This window comes from Marmota marmota, unplaced genomic scaffold (genome assembly GCF_001458135.2).
Source record: "Marmota marmota marmota unplaced genomic scaffold, marMar, whole genome shotgun sequence".
NCBI classification, from domain to species: Eukaryota; Metazoa; Chordata; class Mammalia; order Rodentia; family Sciuridae; genus Marmota; species Marmota marmota.
The window spans coordinates 1928216-1948686 of record NW_025999949.1 but is presented as its reverse complement, the minus strand read 5'-3'; the positions used below and the strand labels follow the sequence as shown (position 1 = coordinate 1948686).

Sequence of the window (20471 nt, the reverse complement as noted above, 5' to 3'; positions counted from 1 at the left end):
CTTCAGTGCTTATACCAATGCCTGGTCCTTGGATGATTTGACTGGATATCTCTGAAGGTGGTTCCTGAGGTATGACTTCTAGTGGCCACCCATGTCCAGTTCCCTCCTCTTAAAGCCACAAAGCTGAATTGTACTCCCTGCCCTTGCTGTTTGGTTTGGCCATGTGACTAGTTTGGCCATTGTGCTAAAGGTAGCATTGTGCGTAGAAGAACGATCTGTCTCCTGCTGCTGCAAAGACTGAATAAAGATCAGTGAGAGGCCACTACCTATTACTGAAAATAGAGTTTCACTGGACAGAACTATGTTCAATTTGTTTATATACTGCTTCTATTTAATAAAAGAGCCGAGAAGTTGCAGTAGAGACTATATGGCCTGCAAAGCTTAAAGTACTGTCCAGTTGAAAAAAAAATGCCTGCAGAATCCTGCTCTGATAGTTGTGGTAGACTGTTACATAATCAATGAGTTGTACATCCCAGAATCTATGCCCTTGTGTAGCCCCTTCCTATACTGACATTGGGTTTGGCTCTGACTTTCTTTGGCTAACATGACATCAACAAAAGGGAAGCTTGAAAAAGCTTGTTTACTGGAATCTGCCTTCCTGATGCCATGTAAGGAAACTGGTCTAGTCTCTTCATGGAGGAAAGACCACGTGGTGAGAAAGCTGCCCAGAGTTTGCAGCTGAGGTTCTCTCCTAAGCCCTGCAACTCCCCTTCTAAATGCAGCTGCACATGTGATCACAGGCTCACCCTGCAGGAAACTCAGTCAACTGCCAGAATCATTGTTTTTTTAAGCCAGTAGGTTTTGGGTTGACTTGTTACAATGTTGCAGATGCAAGATGATGGAATCTTTATCAACCTGGATCCCTGAGTGACCATGTAGAACAGAGCCCCTTTATGACAGATACTGGCATGTAGCATGACAAGAAGTAAACCCAGGATTACAACAGGCAATATGACCTACTTTATATACTAATGTAGATACTTGTAAATAGAAAAATGGTTCTAGTAAAAACCAAAAATATTGTGCCCTGGATTAGTGGTCAGGCATTAAAATTAGACATTTGAAAGCTACAAAAATAGGGATTCATTTTGAAATGTCCAAGCATCTAGGTAAAGCAGTTGCCTGAGGCTACTTGAGAGGTGGATCATAAACCTAATAAATTTGTAGCTCTAGAAGATGAGGTTCAGTAGTATATGTTTGCTGCTGTTGGCTTCCAGCAATGGAATCACAAAGAGATGAGCTCAGGACAGAAATGGCCAGGTTGCAAACAGAAATGAAAGAGAATAGAGAGAGTCTAGAAATTCTAGGCCTTGCAAAGTTAGAAAGGTTTTAAACCTGCTATGGTCTGAATGTGTTCCTTCTATATTCATATATGGAAATCCTAATCTCCCCACAGATGACACTATTAGGCAGGGATCAGTGCCCTTATAAAGGGGACCCATGAAAGCCTCTCCCTTCTACTATTGTGAGGTTACAGTGAGAAGATGGCTATCTATGAACCAGAAGTGAGGCCTCATCAGATACCTCATCAATCTGCATGTACCTTGATCTTGGGCTTCCAGAACATTGAGAAAAAAATTTTGTTGTTTATAAGCTATGCAGTCTATGGTATTTTGTCATACTAGCTCAAACAGATGAAGAGAAAACCCCAAACACAACAAATAAAATCAGAAAGCCCTTGAATGTGAAGGCATTAGGACTCATCACAAACATCACACTCACTGCTAAAAATTTTAATGTTAAACTGACAAATGGAATCAGATTAAGGGTATAATTTTTTTCCATAGAAGCTCTCTTAAATTCATAAAGAGGTAAGGAAGCAAGACAGCAAAGAATCAAGTCTTAGAAAGGACAAGAGATATGGTAACTAGAATACGGAATTCTCAAGAATCAAATAGATGAGGAGTATACTGAGTTTGTGAGAGATTACTATGGTCCAATACACTCATGAACCTAGACTGATAGAGACTGATAATGTGAGGCTGAAGACAAGCTTCACATGGCCCATGAAGATCCCTCCTAGAGAGTGGATCCAGGAACCTGAACAACAGTGGTAACAGTACTCTCAGGAGTAGAAATAAGGGGCTGGGGCTGTAGCTCAGTGGTACAGTGCCTGCCTAGCACGTGTGAGACACTGGGCTCAATCTTCAGCACCGCATAAAAATAAATAAAGGTATTATGTCCATCTACAACTAAAAAAAAAATTTTTTTTAAAAGAGTAGAAATAAGGGCTGTCAAAGAAGGTTTCTTGCTTCCAGGGTATAAACCCTACTCAGAAATGTACCTGGAAAAATTTCAGAATTGCTATTGGCAAGAGGCTTACATATGTCTCATTCTTCCTGGTTTCAAATTGAAGACGTTATTACTGTTTTCCTGTGCTATGAAACAGCAGGGCAAGGTAGATCAGTTCAGATGTCTGTAGATCAAAAAGAATCATATCTAGACTGAATATCTCTCAGAAGTACTGGACTTTAAGTGTGATGTAGTGACTGCCTATAATCTTGGAAGAATAGACATTTGTTTGTTCGGTATGTGGGAAAAGAATGAACTAAATGAATAATGGTCAAGAGGATTTGTTGTTGTTGTTGTTTTTCATTATCATGAAGCAACCTAGCCAGTCCTGAACCATGTGGTCATGTTTACTTTCATCACTTTTCGCTACTAGTATATGGGGCAGGGAAGGCTCTAGGCAATATATACTAACATACTTGCTGCCTTAACCACAAAACAGACCTGGGGAGTCTCTGAGCTTTGCTATTTGAATCTGTGTTAAAGAACTCTGATCAGTAAAGCTCTCTCTTACTTAATGTGGGTATAAGAATATCATTCAAGGCCTAGGTCCTGCCTTCCTCTTAGGACATCATCTTCCAATATAATCACAAAGAAGATACACTTAAATAAAACTTGTGCTTTACTATGTACTCAGTTAAAATTTTAAAAATCATTTTTAAAATGATTTTTAAAAATTTATATCTAAGACAATAAAAAAATTATACCAACTTAATTTTTTACTTAGTAAAATTTAATTTTACTAAGTAAAAATGTTATGCAGAGATAGAAAATAAAGGGAATATGGAATATGGAAAATATTTTTAAAAGTCTATTTTCCACCTTGCTGGCATTTTCCCCCCAATAGGCTATATGTGAAGATATAGGGATAATCAAAAGGGAGTTATAAAACTCTCAGCCAAGTTAAACTTAAACAATAATAAGTTATCCTGGTTATTAAAATCTTCAGTTTTCATGAATTCTCTCTTCAACTGGGCTCCAATTCCTATGATTGGTACATCTCACTGGGCTTCTTTCCTTTGCTTCCACTTGACTCATTCTGCCCCACCTCAAAGTTTTACTTCCTTTCTTAGAAAGTCTGAGAGTTTAGCCATCTCTCTCTCTTACCTCTAGCCTTTTCTAGCTACCTTTCCACAACCAAAATTGTTCATCCACCTGGTTTTGTAAAGATCATTTCCTCCCCACGTGGAATTCTACTTAGTCTTAAAAATGATAAAAGATGATTGTTTCCTCTCCTGCTTTTGCACCTTCAAGCTTTAGTGGCATAATACATGTGCTGTGAATTGATTTGTCTAAAATGATCTGAAGATACATTAACTAGGCATTTTTCTTGTTTAGCTGAGTTTTAGCTAAAACTTTTTTTCATTAAAAACAAACAATAACGACAAAACCCAAACTCTACCTCACAAAATAATTGTGAAGGAGTAAATTAAAACTCTACTACTTACATGTCCATGGAAGCAGTTTGTAAGAGGCAAACCATGTTTGCAACTAGGCAAACCATGATATGCAAGACTGCTTGACTTCTTAGTCTTTGAAGAAAGGGAACTAGAGATTTCCACGTATGCTAAGTAATTGACATGTGGTCTGTTTTAAGTGGTCTGGAAGACTGGAGAGCCTTCTCTGAGCTGGACTCCATGTTTTAGGAATCTCTTTGGTAGCAGTTATGAACACAGACTTAAGGGTAGAGACATCCTTTAAGCTGCTATTCCTAACATCTGAGATGAACCAAAGGCCTGAAAATGAGAGAAGGTACCAATTCCAGAGACATGTCTGAGTGACTGGATGTGTGAAGGAAGGAAGAAAAAGGAAGGCACTGGGATATAGTAGGGAGAAGCCAGGTTTAGAAGCCAGGCCATCCTGGGTTTGAATCCCAGGTTGAGTTACATTGTGCAAAAATCACCTCTAGGAGTTTCAGATAGCATCAAACTTTAAAGGGATGTAACAGGGACTGATGCAAATACTTTTAGAGTTCTTGAGAAAAAACAGCAATTCAGTACTAGTTTATATCAATATTACTAAAGGCTTTTGTACTGGCTTGTGATCTGGGAAATGATCATCTTGGTTTTAGACACATTGGTGTGAGGTGCTTGAAGATCAGTGGGTAGCTGAAACACAGATTTGCAGTTTAGGAGGACACAGATTTGGAGTTTAGGAGGGATATGAGGGAGATTTTATATATATGTAGGTCTGGGAGTGATGGGTGATAGATAGTAGCTAGACCTATGAGATGAATTATATCTTCCAGAAAGGAAAAGAAGGGAGATGAATTTCTAAGATGATTAAAGTAGAAAATGTTAGATAAGGATGAAAAGAAAAAAGTTGATATTCTGGATATAATTTTTTTCTCTGTATATTTTTTGAAAAACATTTTAGAGGAACCCCATTCTGGAGAATCTGTGGAGCAGTTGTGATTCAGCCAGAACAAACTATAAGCACACAAAAGACTCTAGACCCGGGGACTAGGCAGGCTTTCAGAAATGGGTGCCAACTTGCTGCTCTCTGTTCTGGCCTGGATGTGGCGGGTGGTAAAGGGAGGTGAGAGAAGTAAGAAAGAAATCAAAATACCTTCACTACAGATTTTCTAAATCAGAACCTCACTTGGATCGACAACCTTTTATTTTTTCTATATACAAATCCCTGGATGGAGGTAGATGTATCTCTGAAAACTACCACCTGTTACTGTAAGCATCTGTGCCTGGGTTCACCTCTGTGTGATGTTTACTTGATGGCTGATCACACTTTTGAGTTCTGGTTCATCAAAGAACTTAGCAAAGTACCTCATGACATTCTTACAGATAAGATACTACACATTATAGTTTAAAAGTACTTTTAGGTGTATTTTCTAAAAACTGTGGGCTAGATGATGTAGTTTGGCGTGTTACTGGCTGACTGGAGGGAAGTCTCCAGTGATCCTCCACAGTATACTGCAGGCTTTGGACTTGTCCTGCTCAACATATTTACTGATGACTTGGATGAACATGGAGAATGCTTGCTCACCACATCTATAGCTGACCTAAAGCTACCATGGATACCTAATATGTTAGATGACAGCATTTCAATTTTTTTTAACGGTAATTTCAACAAGCTGGACTAGGCCAATAGCAACAAGACTTAATTTATTGGGGATAAATGTAAAGTCCTGTCATTGAGTTCAAAAAGTCAACTATATAGCAAGTCATATGATAAAGACTTGGGGGATGTGGTTGACCACAAGTTCAATAATAACAAACAGTCTGGACTTGTTAATAAAAAGTGAACTCAATCTTCTACTTTATTAATGGAAGCACAGGGAGGTAATAGCTGGTTAGACCACATTTGGAATACTGCATGTAATTCCAGCTGCCAGATTTTTAAGAGGGAACATAACACACTGGTGTGTTCAGACAAGGGTAACTGGTGATGGGTCTGGAAATCACATTTCCTAAAGGAGTGACTCAAGGAACCAGAAATGTTTGGCCTGGATAAGGGAACACTTAGAGAAGATGTTGAAGCCTCCCTCAAAAAATTACAGTGTGGCTGTACTGAAACAACCCTAGAGGGCAAACCAAGGATGAATGAGTGGATGCTATTGAGGGAGTTTTCAGTTGGATTAGGAAGAAAGTTTCTTATAGCCAACACTGGACGAAGCCATGACTATGACAATGGGACCTTCTAAAACGTCATGCAGGCACTCTTGCACTAGGTAAAGGGGTAATTAGAAAGTGTTCTTTAACCTGTGCTTTGATGAGCTTTCAGGTAGCAGTATCTTCAGTCAGCAGGACTAGAGAGGACGGCCAGTGGTGACCTCAGTTTGGTGTAGAAAAGAAACAGCTTCGGGAGATCCATGAGCAGAGCCAGGTGCCAGCCTGATCCTGCTCAGCTATAAGTTACCTTGCTGATTATTCTTTAAACCTCAAACCTCTCATCGGTAAATAAACATAAACATTATTGTCCTTTACAGGATGTATTTAGTTAAGTCCTTAAAGGTAGGGATAATGCCTTATTTAAAGCAAAGGGTTTGGTACTTGATAGACCCTCAATAAAATTTTTTGAACAAATGACAGAATACGGACTGTGTGGGAGAGCACTTGAATGGCAGAGAACCATATAAACACAAACTGTCACTCTCTGACATTTCCCCTCTCAAACATAAACAATTTGAGACTAGCAGTGACCCTGACCCCACTAAATACTTCCCTTAAGAGCTAAAGATCATGAGAATTCACTTGATCCTTTTAGGATCAAGGAAATTCACCTGCAAAGGGATAATTTGGAAGGGAGGTGGTTTTCAGACTGAGCATTCTACTTTGCTCATTCTTCAGTGGCACATAAAATACTTTTCAGAAGTTCATGCCTGCATATCCTTGAAGGCATAGATGAAAAGTCCCTCACCCAGAGACATTCCCTGGCTTCTCAAACTGGCCTGTTGCGCTGTCTTATAGCACACTTATTCCCTTCCTTCATTGCTCCCATCAGAGTTTATGATAATACAACTCTCCATGTGATTAGTTGCTTATTATTTACGTTTTCCACACATAAATTCCCTGGGGCAAGAGCTGTGTTTTGTTTTTGTTCAGTGCATTTTGTGTAGTCCCAGTACCAAATTTAATGCCTGGCTAATATTAGAATCTCAGTAACTATTTGTTGATTGAATGAATGAAGCAAGCTTTACAATATTTTTGTTGTGGAAACTTCTATTGCTTTCTTTGTACCTTGTTTTGGTTTTTCAAAGTAATGTTTCCTAACTTTTGTCAAAAATAATGTTTCTATTAGAAGTTGAAATTGCATGCACTATGATAGGATTTTAACCTATTTTGCTGATAGGATCTGTACAAATGATCAGTACAAATTTATTTCTTATGCCTTCATTTGTCAAGAACCTAGAGGTTTCTCTTCCTAAGTCAGGCTACCACCTGCTGTCACATGGTAATCAGTTGTTACTTTTGGGCCTCTGGCTGAACATCCACGAGATGTCTTCTAACCAGGTGCGAGATCCAAGGACACAACTCCCGAAAGCCCATACCAACTTTATAATCTAGATTTTGTGGCCTGCCTGTTATGAGATCTTCTTTGATAACTCTTGATACAAAGAATGCTTGTTTGTGAAATTATAAACCTTTTTGTGTATATTCTTTCATATACTGCATTTAAAATTATATGAGATTGTCTTATTTACAAAACTGAGCCCAGGGACCTATGTAGGACTAAAAAAACCCAATGCAGTTTTTTTCCTTGAGGCATAATGGAGATCTTTTGGTGTTTTAATTGTGCTTGTTTAGGCCAGCTTTGAAACTCATATCCCTTCTCTCAGATCAAGGGCTGAGGGGAGGTTCCTAGAAGACAAACCCACCCGTCCCCAAAACTGCTCTTTCATCAGGGACAGAGTTACCTCTCTCCCTAGTGATTTATATGCCTGGGGGTATTACGGAAAGAATGTTGGTGAGGGTCTGAAACATGTCTTTCTCCAGAGGAGGAAGTGCACCATGGTCTGTAGGACATATGGCATATAGCTCCTAAAAGATTAATGGGAACCTGAGACTTTGCTGGGTCCTCTGACCATGAATGATCAGGGTGTTGGAAGGAGTGCCTCCCCTGAGCTTTGAAGTATCCCTGACTACAAAGGTGTGAGGAACTTTAGAGTGAATAGGAGTCCCCAAAATAGTTTGGCAGACATATGCCTATTGTAAAGAATTCCTGAGACACATATAAGCAAGATTTCAAAACTCTTCAAACCAATGATGGGGAATTTAGGAACCCTTGAGAAGCTTACAGTGTTCATTTTGTAAATTAATAAGACTGGGCACATCTCCAGGGGCTGCAGGGACTCCACAGATTTTCGATGTTTGTCAAATAAGCACGGCTGATGGAAAGCACACCCCTGGCTGCTACAAGTGCAGGTGTCCAGGGTGAGTGCAGTCCTGCCAGCTGCTCATTCATTCTTTTGTCTATCTTTGGCCAGATCCTTCATCTGTTTCCACGGCTACTGCTTTCCCCAGACCCCTTCTTCTTTCCCTCTCTTGGCAGATCATTCACTCCACACTTCACAAATAAACTTGAGGCACTGAGAACCAATTCAACTAATTTCCTGGCCTCATCCCTCCACATGTTTCTATCTACACCTGTGCTCATTCTCACCCCTTTGCCCCATTGGAGAAACAAGTGGTCTTTCTATTCAAGCTCAAATACTTTGCCTGTGCCTTGGACTTATGTCTCTGGGCACATTTTGCTCATATTTTCCAACCTCCTTGCTGGGCTTGTCTCCCACAGTATGTAGCATTTCCTCCCCACTGATCTCATTTTCTTATGGCCACGCTCCTTGAGAGAACAACACTCACCTGCTCTTCTAACTCCCTTGCTTCTACTTACTCCTGAACTTACAATTTCTTATCATTATCTTGATTGGCATCCTTCCGGGATTTTCCATCCTGTCACAGTTCTCCTCTGGACATTTCCTGTCACTCCACCCAGGTTCTCTTCCTGCCACTTGTCTCCTTTCCCTCCTTTCTTTTGCTGCTCTATACTTGCAGTTGGAGTTTTCCCAGGTCATACCTGGGACCCTTTTGGCCTCCTTCACCTAATCTCATTTTCTTATTCAGTTCATTCATTCAGACATTCATTTATTTCATTAATTTTTATTAAGATCTTCCTGTGTTGTCAGATACTCTACTGTGGTCTAGGAAAGAATAAAGTATGCACCTAACTGCCAGGAATCTTGATGCAGTAGGAAATCATTTAAAGAAATAAGTGCAGGGCTGGGGTTGTGGCTCAGTGGTAGAGTGTTTGCCTAGCACATGTGAGGCACTGAGTTTGATCCTCAGCACCACATAAAAATAAAATAAAAGACACTGTGTCCACCTAAAACAAACAAACAAAAAATAAATATTAAAAAAAAGATAGAAGTGCAACTAAATGCTATAGATGTTATAGGAGAATATAGAGGGGTCCAGAGGGTGAGGAAGAAGACTGTACAGAGCCTTTGGGAGAATCTTAAGAGATGAGAAAGAATGTGCCTTCATGGCTGGGCAAGAGGAATTAAGGAATTCCAAGTAAAGAAGTAGCACATGTGGCACAGTGTTTCAGAGCATGGACTTTGGAGCCAGGAGATCTGGATGAAATCCCAGGTCCTCATCTTGAAGGAATGGGAATTAGAATGTGCTGCTTTTAGAGGTCTTATTTTCTATTTCTGCAACAAGACCTAACATGTATGGCTGCTGTAAAGTTTAGATAACAGCAAAAGTGCTTATTAGCACGATGCTTGTCACAGAGTATGTGATTATTAAATAATAACCATTATTACTATAAATATAATTATAACTTTAATATGTGTTTTATAACCATTACAGGAGGATCTACTTCATAAGACCAAATGAACTAAAATAAATGTGAAAGAACTTTAAAAAAAGTATAATGCAAAATTATTCAGTCATAAAAAGGAATGAAGTTCTTGTACATGCTAAAATATGAATGAGCTTTTAAGAAAACAAGTTAAGGGAAATAAACCACATACAGAAGGACAAATAGTTTATGATTCCCCTTATTTATGAGGTACTTATAGCAGGCAAATTCATAGAGACAAGAAAGAAGAACAGAGGTTCTAGGAGTTGGGGAAGGAGGCATGAGGAGTTACTATTGAATGGGCACAGAGTTTGATTGAAATGATGAAAAAGTTTTAGAAATAGACAGTGATGATGCTTGTACAACATGGTAAATGTATTTAACGGCACTGAATTGCACACTTAACAAACAGTAGGTTTCAAGTACAGCAGAAAAGGAAGTAACAAATTCATGTGCTATTTTCAACAAAAAAAATACCACTAACATTCAGAGTAAGACAAACAAATCAGGACATCTTACCCACTCAGGTTTTTAAAAACTATACTTATATTTGCAGAGTTTTACTAGTATGAAAAATGTATGTTTTTAAATTGGTAAATTTTCAAAAAAGGGAATTAATTTAGGTTGGTATTTTGATCATCCTAAAATCTGGATAATGAATTTACTTCTAAATAAAGAAGTCTAATAATTGTGCCTCATTTTTGACCTGTGGTAGATTCAAGATGACTTGATTTTTTTCTAGGTGCTCCCCCTGGTAAATAGTTGCATAGTAAACTTTACAGATACATATTTGTATTGAAGAATTTAAGTCTGTGGGGATATAAAAATGGATACACAAGTACCCTTACAGAGAGACAAGTTTAGCATTTAGAAAGCTGCATTTAAAATAAAGAACCAATAAGGACTCAGAAAGGGAAAGTTTCCCTTGGGCCTGGGCAGGAACACATGGCTCACTGACCTGCGTCCCCTGACTGTTGATGTCAACAGCATCACTCCACTCAGTAGTTATTTCATCTGGCAACTCTACTCTCAAACAAAGGCTAGGAAGTAAGTCTTTGGTCTTGCAGTCTGGATAACTGGAAATCTGATGATAGAGCTCATGATGAACTGAACTCTCAGAAGGAATTTTTCTGCAATAAACCTCAAATTTTGGGATGTCTGAAATAAAAAAAAAAGGCATATGCAGACTTAGATATGAATGATAAAGACTTAGGGATATTAAACATAATGTTGTAAAATAAATTTCTTAAGAAGTTTACAATACTTTTATTTAAACATTCTTTAAAGAATACATGTACTACTAAATAAAAGAAAAATAAACCTCCTGAAAGAAAATTTTATTCTTTAAAGTCTGTTCAATAAAATATACCTTTAATGTTTTCCTTTATAAGCACTGCTACTGGGCATCTGTTGTGGAGAATGACTCGAGGACTAGGGTCTTCTGAGAGGGTTAAATAAGTCACTCCAAAGTGTTCTTGATATGTCAATGCTATAGCCCTAAAACAGAATCAAATCAAATGACAGAGATGGTTTAGAAAAAAGTGCAAGTTTTCTCTCCTGGTCATGTTTACTTGGATTAGCAATATTCCAAACTCTAAAATGCCTTCTCTTTTATACCTTGGGGAGATTTTTCCAGAAAAATGAAGCCATCCCTTCATTTAATAGCTGTCATACATGAACTGTATATTTACTGATTTTTAAAAGGTAACATATTTATTATAAGATATCCAAAAAATAAGAGAAATTATTTAAAAGATTAAAAACCCTAACTCTACCACTCAGCGAGAACTATAGCTAACTCTGTGCTCACCTTGTCCCCGGCTCTTTTGTCCTCTATGCATATGTACCTTAAACTTCTCAGACAAGGTACCGTCTTCTCCAAAAGTGCTCAGTGAATTCTGGTAAAGGAAGAGCTGATCTACTTTAAGGACTACTTCAGAATGTGGATGCCTGTCCATTTCCATTCTAACAGCAAGCAAACAATGTTTGTTGTCAATTTTTACAAGATGGTCAGACTTTACAGGATCTACATTTTGACCACCAGGAGCAAAGGTGTATTGATAGGAGTTAGAAAAACAGCTGCCTGAGCACAGGTTGCCCTCTGTGTTAAAGAGAGAAACTCTCCTATTGTACTACAGCCTACCAAATGATATTTTATATCAAATCAGGAAAAAGATTCTCTCTGAAGTCTGAATTACATACACTGTTAGAATTAATCACAGAAATTAGTTAATTTGCTGAATGTGGTTCTTTGTTTATGCTGATTAAAATGGGTTAAGAGCACATTAAACAATTTCCTGTTTGCCATCTATTCTATTTGCCAATGTGAGTCCTTCCCAAAGATTATATTAGTTTAAGATGCCAAAGTGAACTGTGCATTAGCATTTGGTGAAAGATATACCATCAAATATGTACTACAGAGTGAGGGAGGGAAAGAGATGAGGAGATGGGGAGATGAGCAGAAAGTACATTCCTTTTCAGAGTGAAGTTCTTAGATAAACAGGAAAGATCTTTTCTTAGACTAATTTTGAAAGAACTGGGAAAACCAATCTCAAGACAGTTCTTTCGAAAGCTATGAAAGTTAGGGGCCAGGCTAAAGTATAGTCCTTTTTAACTATTTAGATTTAATATTTATATATAAGATTAATTTATACTATAATTCTTAGAATTTAAGCTTCATTTACAAATGAAGTTTTGCTTCAAATTTTGTCTTTTACTGTAAAAATAAGATTTGTTTTATAGACAGAAGGTTGCATACCTTTCAAAAATACTTCCTTAAATTCAACATGCTTAATATTATCCATAACCATATATAAATTAGAGTAACCCCTCTTTGCAGGGTTAAGGCTGAAAATATTTATAAACTCAGGTATGTTTGTGAACATTGTGACGGAAAAAAGGATGTGGGTGTGGAATAGGGCCTTACCACTATGGACAACTCCAGTTAAGCTGTTATCTTTTAAAATATTACTATTAAATCTTTGTATATATCAAAAAAGTTAGGATGGCTGAAGTCCAAAACTCTATAAATTCATAATCATGAGCATAAGGTACCTCCCATAAGGTCACAATATGTTTTCTTTTGTAGCTGTTACATATACCATAAATAAGTTATTCCTGACATCTGTAGAAAGGATGGATTGCATGCAAAACAACCACAAAATAGAAGTCTAGTATGAAGAAAGCATTACATGTCTCTGCCTTGATTCTGTCCTGTTATTTGCATAATTGGTAATCAGTAATTGGAGCAACTTGTGTACAGGAACAACCACAGCAGAGAGTCTTCTGTGGCTTGTGTTAATCTAAGTTCTCTTACTAGATCAATTTTTGTGAAAAATTCTATTTTGAAGTAAAATTACAATATTAGAAAAGAAAAAGCTTTCTCAACTTGACTTTCTTATATTTTAGCCTTAATTTCTCACCATTTTACAGAGGCTAAGAACTCCTAAAAGAGGGTAATCTTTTTCATTACAACACATTGCTACTATCCATGGTACAAATAATATCATTTCCTCCAATATAAGATGCATACACCCCTCAAAACATCTCATAAGCATTACACTGGGACAACCCATTATATGATCACAACATTTGAGCAACATATTTGATGTCTAGAAGTCATTAAAGATAAAATTTAGTCTTACGTATATGGAGCATTGCACCTATTCTCTTTGCATCTCCAGGAACAGTGACACTGACAGGCAAAGAAGGGCATTCACATATATGTAAAATACCTGGTACAGAATCCATTTTCCCTAGAATTCCCAAGGGGCACTGCCACACTCTGTCGGGGAAACTCTTGTTTAACTAGAGCTGGCAGGCTCCAACACTGTGAGCTGTCGGCACCTGTGGCAGGAGAAAAGCCCAGCAAAATCTGTTTCTGAAGCAAGGATGTGTCCAATACTGATGGCCCAACGTCAGGCATTAAATCCCAGCAAGGAAGGGAGCTGGATTTTATAGCCGGCTGCTCTCCACCTGGGCAAATGCTGAAAGTAGCACTGTCCGGAACGTGAAAATACTGGAAAAAGACAATACAGAGAGGGCACACTTACTACAACAATGCAGCCAAGTTAAGTTTTAAAAGCATAGATTCTAAGAAACCATAACCATGTATTCAATTTGGCAATGTGGGAATATCAGCACAAGAAAGCCCTAATGAAACAGTGAAAGCAGTGGAAGCAGGGTCTGCTTTGCTGCACATGATAGAGTTGGGGTGACTTAAAAAGATGATGCATAGTTCTTTCTCCCAGGTATTGCAAAAATCCCCATGATACTGGCGTAGAAATGTCATGTGCTGGGGAGGGAGTCCCCTTGGACAGATAGGTATGGCTACGCTGAAATGGTGTGGTGTGGTGGCAGATATTAGGAAAACAGATCTGAATAACATTCAGAACAGGAAACTGGGAGTTCAGAAGACAAATTTTATGTAATGCTCATCCTGAGGGAGGAGCAAACTCTGATTGAATTTTACACTGTTTCTGGCATTACAGTTGCTGAATTTTAGACTTCAAAAGGACCTCAAGGGATAATAATATATTTCAATAATATATAATAAATAATATATTTGAATTTCCTATTTCACAGCTAAGGAAGCTGTTTGTTTTTGTTTTGTTTTGTTTTGGTAATGGGGATTGAATCCAGGGATGCTTAACCAAATCCCCAGCCATTTTATTTTGAGATGGGGTCTTGCTAAGTTGCTTAGGGCCTTGTTAAATTGCTGAGACTGGCTTTGAATTTACAATTCTTCTGCTTGAGCCTCCTCAGCCACTGGGATTACAAGTGTAAGCCACTGCGTCCAGTAGGAAGCTGCTTTTGACTGCGCTGATGACTTATCTGTCCAATAGCACAAAGCCAGGAAGTGACACAGCCCTGCCAGAAGCCAAGTTTCCTGCTTCCAGTCTGGGTTTTCCCACTGTTCCACACTCTCTAAGAGACCAGATATTACCATGCCTCTTGAAAAATCCTAGACCTGTCTGAAGCAGAGTCATTGTTGGAAAAGGGGACACTTCTCAGCTATAGGGGCAAATTGAGTCTTTCTCTTCTTCCAGGAAGCCAAGGCAAATGGGGAGTCCTGGGTGATGTTGATGCTGCAGATGCTGCTGGCTACAGTCATTTACTAAGCACCTATCCCTTTTATTTACATTAATTTATTTAATCCTCATAAAACCTACAAGGAATACAAAATGATGCCCATTTTAAAGTTGAGGAAATGCAGGCTGGGGCTGTGGTTCAGTGGTAGAGCACTTGTCTAGCATGTGTGAGGCACTGGATTCAATCCTCAGCACCACATAAAAATAAATAAAATAAAAGTATTGTGTCCATCTACAAATAAAAGTATTTAAAAAATGAGGAAATGTCATCTGGCCCAAAGTCTTGGGAAGCCCTAGAGTGAGAAGTAGGACAATTACCTAGATGAAGGCTAATTATCTTGTCAAAGCAAATGTTGTTGACCTCTATTCTTTTTTCTTAATATTTATTTTTTTAGTTGTAGTTGGACACAATACCTTTATTTTATTCATTTATTTTTATGTGGTGCTGAGGATCGAACCTAGGGTCCTGCATGTGCCAGGTGAGCGCTCTACCACTGAGCTACAACCCCAGCCCCTTGACCTCTCTTCTTAACTGGACAATAACTGGGTACTTCTGGCCACCTATTTATTTTTATCAATGAACTAGGATGAAATTCTATTGTTCCACTTTTTGTAAATACCACAATACACTGTCAACTAAAAAAAAGTGTACTATTTTATCCTAATCGATCCTTCTAATACAATTTTTAGGAACAGAAAGTAAGGGGTAATAATAACTGCAAACAAAGGTAAAGAAAGATAATGCTTTTTTATATGATAGTTTCATTAACATAAAATAGCTGCATACTACTTGGCATACTCTAAGTTTTTTTTTTTTTTTAAATTTCTCCTTACTTTCTTTTTCATTGAACAAAGAGCCAAGTCAAAAACTCCTCTCAACATTCCCAGATGTATTTTCTATGTGTTTTGCCATTGAGATGTTAACATAAACAAGCTGGTACATTTTCACATTCACTCTTTGTGTGAACACAAAGCTCATTGCCCCAGATCTGTGGCTCGGTTCGGTTCTCGCCCTCCGTCCACACCAGCAACTCAAACCAGTTCCTCAGCTGCTGCAGCCTGCGGGACAGATGTGTTTTTTTTTTTTTTTTTTTTTTTTATGCAACTCAGAGCTGGTCCTCAGGCCCACTGCTTTACTAGTGGGGGTTCATTGAACCTGTGAGAGGACCATGCTGGAACCTCTGAGCAGATGGAGTGCAGGCAGAACTAATCCAGCAGTGTCAAGATCTGTTGTTTTTTTGGATTTCTGCCCATTAATTACAGAGCAACCATGGCTTTAATTACAGCCAAATAAGTGGATTTCTCTTTACCTATATTCAGTGCTAGCCTTCTTTGCCCTAGGCTATAAAAAGTTGATCCTATTTGTTGTTAATTCATCAAAACATAGACAAAACCATTATGTTATGAATTGCTTACCTCTTTTCCAGAATGGGGTTTGGAGACAGATAACTGTGGTTTATAAAATATCTGATACGGTGTGTTATTGATTACTGTAGTCTTGTCTTCAATCTGAATAATCTGTATACCTTGCTGTACCATAGAAGAAATGCAGAACTGACACAACTGTAAGATAATCGAGGAAAGGGCAATTTTTACAACATTATAAGGCATATGATTATTCTTTTTTTTTTTTAAATATTTATTTCTTTTAGTTATTGGCGGACACAACATCTTTGTTTGTATGTGGTGCTGAGGATCGAACCCGGGCCGCACGCATGCCAGGCGAGCGCGCTACCGCTTGAGCCACATCCCCAGCCCCAAGTATGATTATTCTTTAAAGGTTATTTATCTATTGCTTTGCCCACGATAGTACTAGTTTACCTTTTTCCAGAGTACTTAATAGCATCCTTTCAGTCTCCAAAATGCCCTGGCCAATACAAGGCAAGAGTTGACAGCAAAGTACTTTAGCAAGCCAGTTACTTGTGCTACTGTTGTACGGTATAGACAAGAGATTTGTTTTCAGATTATTTCACAGATTACTTCATACAATATTTATAAAGCACTTATACATAAACAAATTCCTACTCATCTTACTCAACAGGATTCAATTCAGCAACCCTCTCCTCACAAGTACCACAGCAGTGACCTCACAGAGTGCCTTTAAAAGTGACAATGAAGTGCCTTTAAAAGTGACTTTAAAAGTGACAATGAAGATGAAGGAAACAATATGACTGACCTTCATGTATTGCTATATCATGCACCCCACCTGTTTTAAGTAATTTATGAATATTAATTCACAAATTCCTACATATAGTAACAATATAGGGTGATTTCTATTATCCCCATTTTACAGAAGATGAAAGTAAGATGCAGAGGTTCAGCATTTGTCAAGGTCTGGCTGGGCTGGAACCTACATGGTCTGGCTCTGCAGTGCTGCTCCTCACCAATATGTGCACTGTTCTCCTTGCACTCCTGCATCCCATGTGGAACTGATGCTTGGAGGGATACCTGCCTAAGGATAGCTGTCCAGTAAGTGGCAATCTCAGAGCAGCAGTCCTCAGAGGGTGGCTAGAGCTTATATGGAGGATCTCCAGAAAGGGGTATTAAATTCAAAACTAAATTTATAATAATACTGACATTATATTTTTCTTTTCACTTTACTTTCCTCATGAGCATATGGTGGAATTTCCCTGAGGCTATTATGACATACCATGTCACAACTCTGATGGCTAATGGAATATGTTTAAATTCTTGTGTTTAAAAAATTTCTCTTAATTTACAATCTGGTAAAATCTGATAGAACCCATAGAAACAAAAGGTCTTTGCGGGGGTCCCCAACAATTTTTAAGCATATAAAGGAATCCTGAGACTGAAATGTTTGAGAGTTATTACTAAGAATAATTGAACATCACTATATATTCCAATAGTTAGTTCATTCATTCATTCATTTGCAAGTATTTATTTAGCACTTGCTGTGGCTACTTTGTGAGGTGCTAGAGGTATTGGGTGTTTGCCTATATTGTGTAACATTTTTTTCCAGGTTTTGATGGCAGTTCTCAACTTACAACTATTCAACTTTGGGTGATTCATGCTTACAGCTCTTTGCCATTTACACCCATGTTACAGCACTTTGGCAGGCAGGCAGAACATAAACATATGTTGCCCAGACAACCTTGAGGAAATGGATACCAGCCTTGAACACTGAAGAAAGACCAATTTCTTGTTTCAGGGAAATTTGTTTTTTAAAAAATGACCAAAGAACCCTAACTTTTCTTAAAAGACTCTTCAAAGATGCTCAAAACAACTTCTTCCCAAAGAAAGGTCATCCTGAATTCTACTATTCTGATAAAGTACCCCTTCTCCTTCTCATTTGGGATAGCTAAAATAATGAAGATAATTTTAAGTACAGCAAGAGACTTCCACATGTCACACTAGATATTATTCGTTCATACATACAATTTAATGTGATTAGTTGCTATATTATTCATCTAATTAGTTTTCATAGACTTTAGATTTATGCTGAAAAGCACACACCATTTGTATTTATCTAAATAACTACTTAAATATTTTTGTTTGTTTGTGTGTGTGTGTATGTGTACATTCTCTAAAAACATGAGCACTAGTCAACTGTTGAAGAACTGTTGAAGTTGAAAATGTCTTATAGGAATTCCCTCTTAAAACATTGGTTCTACGGGGAAAACAGAATTGGTCCACATCATTTTGCTCAGGATGCCCTTTGCAGGAATATGACCTCTGCTCTAGGAGGCTTTGTTCTTTCACTCAATGCTTAGAATGTTAGCAACTTTACTTCCTGGTCTAAAAAAGGAGGCCAAGTACAATTTGTAGATATTTTGGAATAAGTTCATTCCCCTTCACATACTATATATAAATCAAGTGACTGCTGAGTGTTCTGAAAAGAGCAGTTATTGGATAAATTATGTGACACAACTTTTATCATTGGTAAAGGAAAAATATATTGTAAAACAGAAGTCTAAGAAATTAAGAAATAAAGTATTTCACTGCTATGTATTATTTAGAATATGTAATACCAAAAAGGGGTTAAAAAGAAAAGGTGGGTTTATATTAAATAGCTTAAGGGGATGGCACATTTGATTTGAGCCAAATCAACTCTGTCCTTACCTTCTGATGTCCTGGGAAAGCACCAAGTCTTATTTCAGCATCAATAAACCCTTCTTCGTCCAATGTCACGACTTCACCATTACCTCCATCTTTCCACTTTGGAGATGTCAGGTTATGGACTAGTTTAATTGCTACTGACTTGTGCACAGTGTTTGTATTTGCCCAATATATTCCAATCTGAAAAGCTTCCTGGAAAAATAATGCCTTAATTATAAAGTAATTTTTCTTAACTTTGGTATGTTTTTAAATCTCAATCCACAGGATCTTTTCTCATATGATATAATAGGTCCATTAAAGCAACCAAATATTATTCCACTTTTTTTTTACAATGGCAACATATATTTTATCTTTGTTCCTAATGTTAATTTTGATTCACAATGAAATTCATATTTATGGACAGGAGAAACAAAACAAACTTGAGATGTGACTACCCTATAAATACCAAGTCTTAAAGACTGAAGGTTTCATCTCACTTGACAAGAGAATAACATGCAATAATAGGTCCATACAGGTCAACATTCCAATTCTATAAGGTAATAGTATTTGATTATTAAAAAAATGAAAAATGCAATTGAATAAAGATGTTTAGGGACTGGAATGCAAAAAAAAAAAAAAAGAAAAAAGAAAAAGGACTCTGAAATTGTTATCTATTAGGAAAATATTTTATTTAAGAGTTACTTTATTTTCTCAGATTTATGTCTATTTGAAATGATCTATCCTTATAAAGTTAGTTTTATAAATTAGAATACAAAATCTTCTGAAATTTTTATCTTGTGATTAGGTTTTTCTACCTGTGTCACTAATAATTCCATGTTGTTTTAATTAATAACTGGATAATCCTTCATAATTATGGACATACAATTATGGACATATAAAGGAAAAGGAGCCTGACAAAAATGGTGGTTCAGAAATCCTCCATACCTCACAGAATTCACAGAATTTAAGAACTGCAAAGATTATCAAGGGGATGGGTTAGCATATAGTACAACTCTGTATCCTTAACACACTGAGAGATCAATCTTAATACTTGTCAAATATCCCGCACACAATAGAAATGAGTATGTAATTAGTACAAGTTATCCAAATTTAATGATAACTCAACCATGAATACTGCTGATAGGGGGGGAAAAGACATCTGAAAAATCTTTGAATATCAAAGAACATTCCAGACTCCTTATGTATATATCTGTGAGGACAGTTTTCCACAATGGATTCATTCTGTTAAATCATAAATGCAACCTCAGAATAAAATCTAGTTGTTGAGAGAGAAGAATTATGTTAGTTTCAAAAGTTATAGTACCTGAAAATTAGGAGGAATAATAGTTTTGCTAGCAGGAACCTGTAGAACAATCTTCTCTCCTTCAAACAGCCAGAGGTCCCACTTGGACTGATTGATAAGCAGGGCCCAGGGCAGAAGTTCTATCAACAAAGTTCTAACATATGGCTTCCAGATCGACAGCTTCACTCGCATTGGGCTATCCCACTGACTCAGCTGTTCATTCCTGTTCCAAATACCACATCCAAGAGACTCAATGAAATATGATGACTTCAGTATTCATGAAATACGTTTAAGGATTCCAGACACACAATGCTCCTGTAGGGTACCTCTTCACATCAGTCATTCAATGCTGAATTTGCAAGCAGGAAAAGCAACTTTTCATGCAATTATGTTGTACATTATGAGTAAAAAAAAAA

The 20471-nt window shown here is 37.5% G+C and overlaps 1 protein-coding gene across 9 annotated transcripts in view; it reads right to left on the bottom strand.

Annotated features, from left to right (window-relative positions):
• Vps13b (vacuolar protein sorting 13 homolog B) overlaps positions 1-20471 on the bottom strand; it is a 734817-nt gene that overhangs the window by 30349 nt on the left and 683997 nt on the right. For all 9 annotated transcript variants that reach the window (XM_048801898.1, XM_048801903.1, XM_048801897.1 and 6 more), the window contains 6 exons: positions 20077-20278; positions 18777-18965; positions 16113-16259; positions 13341-13624; positions 10976-11103; positions 10565-10764 (listed from right to left, as the gene is read on the bottom strand). In XM_048801898.1, coding sequence (XP_048657855.1) covers positions 10565-10764; positions 10976-11103; positions 13341-13624; positions 16113-16259; positions 18777-18965; positions 20077-20278 — 1150 coding nt within the window. The remainder of the gene's footprint in view (positions 1-10564; positions 10765-10975; positions 11104-13340; positions 13625-16112; positions 16260-18776; positions 18966-20076; positions 20279-20471) is intronic.